Source organism: Cebus imitator, unplaced genomic scaffold (assembly GCF_001604975.1).
Source record: "Cebus imitator isolate Cc_AM_T3 unplaced genomic scaffold, Cebus_imitator-1.0 Scaffold331, whole genome shotgun sequence".
In the NCBI taxonomy this organism is placed as follows: domain Eukaryota; kingdom Metazoa; phylum Chordata; class Mammalia; order Primates; family Cebidae; genus Cebus; species Cebus imitator.
Genome location: NW_016107646.1, coordinates 1307675 through 1310775, shown reverse-complemented (window position 1 = coordinate 1310775; position 3101 = coordinate 1307675). Strand labels below are relative to the sequence as shown.

The following is a 3101-nucleotide window of genomic DNA, read 5'->3' as shown; positions in this document are numbered from 1 at the left end:
AAAAAAAAAAAAAAAAAAAAAAAAAAAAAAAAAAAAAAAAAAAAAAGCAGGCAACAGATCTGAAGAGATACCTCACCAAAGAAGATATACAGATGGCAAATAAGCATATGAAAAGATGTTCCACACCCTATGTCATCAAAGAAATAAAAATCAAACAATGAGACAACAATTCACATCTCTTAGAATCGCAAAGAATCAAAGTCCTGACATCAAATGTTGGTAGGGATGTGGAGCAACATATTCATTGCTGGCAGGGATGCAAAATCATACAGCCACTTTGAAAGACAATTTGGCAGCTTCTCACAAAACTAAACATAGTTTTAGCATACAATCCATCAATCACATTCCTTGGTATTTACCCAAAGCAGTTGAAAAAATGCCCATACCAAAACTTGTATGTGGATGTATATGACTGTTTTACTCATAACTCTCAAAACCTGAAAGCAACCAAGATGCCCTTCAGTAGGTGAAGGGATAAGTAAATTGTGGTACATCCATAATGGAATATTAGTAAGTGCAAAGAAGAAATCAGCTATCAAGCCATGAAAAGCCAAAGAGGAACCTTAAATCCACACTACTAAGTGAAAGAAACCAATGTAAAAGGTTACATACTATATGATTCAAACTATATGACAGTCTAGAAAAGGCAAAGCTATGGAGACAATAAAAAGATCAGTGGCTGCCAGTGGTTAGGGAGATGGGGGGATGAATAGGCAGGGCACAAAAAATTTTGGGAGAATTGAAACTACTCTATGTGATACTGTTATAGTAGAAAATTATACATTTGTCAATAGTCATAGAACATAAAACACCAAGAGTGAACCCTAATGTAAACTGTGGACTTCGTGTGAAAATGACGTGTCAAGATAGGTTCAATTATAACGAACATACTACTCTGTTGAGGGATGTTGACAATGGGGGAAAGCTATGCATATGGGGTTGAGTTTGTGACAAATCTCTGTACGTTTCACTCCACTCTGTGAATCTAAAATTGCTCTAAAAAATGCTATTTAAAAAATTAGATGATAGCAAAAACAAAGTGACCAAGTGCAAACATATTTTAATTGTCTCCATTTTCTCTACATGGTCTCTTAATCATAACACACTACAGTACTTAATTATGAGTGGCCAATTGGAAGCAAAAATAAAGTTAATGCAGCTGGGCGTTGTGGCTCACGCCCCTAATCCCAGCACTTTGGGAGGCTGAGGCAGGTGGATCACAAGGTCAGGAGTTCAAGATCAGCCTGGCCAAGATGGTAAATCCTGTCTCAACTACAAATACAAAAATTATCTGGGCATGGCGGCAGGCGCCTACTTGGAGGCTACTTGGGAGGCTGAGGCAGAGAATTGCTTGAACACAGGAGACAGAGGTTGCAGTAAGCCAAGATCCCAATGCTACACTCCAGCCTGGGCGACAGTGTGAGACTTCATCTCAGAAAAAATAAAAAATAAAAATAAATAAATACAAAGTTAATACATACAGTTAATTCCCTGCCATAACTTCTTCTTTAAAGTTAGGACACCTTTATTTCTATGACCATCACTGTCAGCGGACCCCAACCTTTTTGGCATCAGGTATTAGTTTCATGGAGGACAATTTTCCTACAGATCCAGGAGAAGGGGTATGGTTTCAGAATGAAACTATTCCACCTCAGATTATCAGGCATTTGATTCTCATAAGGAGTGCACAGCCTAGATCCCTTGCATGCACAGTTCACAATAGAGTTAGTGCTCCTATGAGAATCTAATGCCATTGCTGATCTCACAGGAGGCAGAGCTCAGGTGGTAATGCTCGCTCACTCGCCATTCACCTCCTTCTTTACAATCCAGTTCCTAACAGGCAAATGACCAGTAACTGGTCAACATCCCAGGGTTGGGGACCCCTGAACATTATATGGAATGAAAAGGAAAACAAGGCTTAGAGATATAAAGTAATTGTCCATGGCATTATAGCTAGTATATGGTCTGACTTCTAGGCCCATATTCTTCAACATTTTTTAAACACTCTCAGCTTAAGTTTATTTTATTAAAAATATAAATTTAAAATTATATTTTAAAAATTAACATGGTTCATTTATAGTTCACAAAAATTTTTACATTGCTTTTACTTCATTATGGATAACTATATAAGCAGATTCTTTTATCTTTTTCTTTTTTTTTTTAATTGAGACAGGGTCTCACTCTGACACCCAGGCTGACATGTAGTGCTGTGATCATAGTTTACTGCAGCCTAAAACTTCTGGGCTCAAGCAATCCTCCCACCTCGGCCTCCTGAAGAGTCAGGACTACAGGCATGTGCCACAGTGCCTAATTTTTTTTTTTTTTATTTTTAGAGACAGGGTCTTGCTATGTTGCCTAGGTTGGCCTGAAACTCTTAGCCTCAAGTATGCATCCTGCCCCAGCCTCCTGAGTTGCCAGTATTACAGGCTTAAGCCACTGTGACCAGCTGCAGATATTCTTTTATTAAATGACCAAAAAAAAAATCCATATAAGAGGGGGAAAAATGTAGTGAATCACAAAATATACCTTTTCTCCCATAATGACAGGTAGCAAATGGTCCAGCAAGTTGAATTCAGCCATGGAAATTGTGCAAGTACATTTGAGGAGAGTAACACTTGTATGTCGAGTAGGAATATATTCCTCTAGAAAAGCCACGTCTTCAGGATTCAGTATTGCTTCATTTTCATCTTTAATATCTAAAATTAAAATGATAAAAATGTAGTAAAGAATGTTTTTAAATAATTGTCTTAAACGAATGAAAAATGAATTAATTAGATCTCTAAACTATAAGGTCAAATCCTGTTTTTCAACAATGAAGCAGGTATAAAACAATAACAAATGTACCTTTTACAAATATGTTACCTTTAACAAATATAAGTTACTCGGGGGTGGATCCAAGATGGCCGTTTAGGAACAGCTCAGGATTGCAGCTCTCAGTGAAAGCGCAGAGGGTGAGTGGACGCCGTGTTTTTATTGCCCACAGACTAGGAAATTCCCGGGCAGAGGTGCTCCACGGTCACCAGCGCGGCTGTTTCGGCCAGCGCGGCCGTGCCGGCCAGTGCCGCGGCTTTGCCCCGCGCGGCTGCTTTGTCGGCGCCCCG

The 3101-nt window shown here is 38.9% G+C and overlaps 1 protein-coding gene across 1 annotated transcript in view; it reads right to left on the bottom strand.

The window, feature by feature from the left end:
- The window catches only part of VPS13B (vacuolar protein sorting 13 homolog B), an 829147-nt gene that overhangs the window by 708541 nt on the left and 117505 nt on the right, over positions 1 to 3101 (bottom strand). Inside the window, exon 14 of the mRNA XM_037730112.1 lies at positions 2527 to 2696. Coding sequence (XP_037586040.1) covers positions 2527 to 2696 — 170 coding nt within the window. The remainder of the gene's footprint in view (positions 1 to 2526; positions 2697 to 3101) is intronic.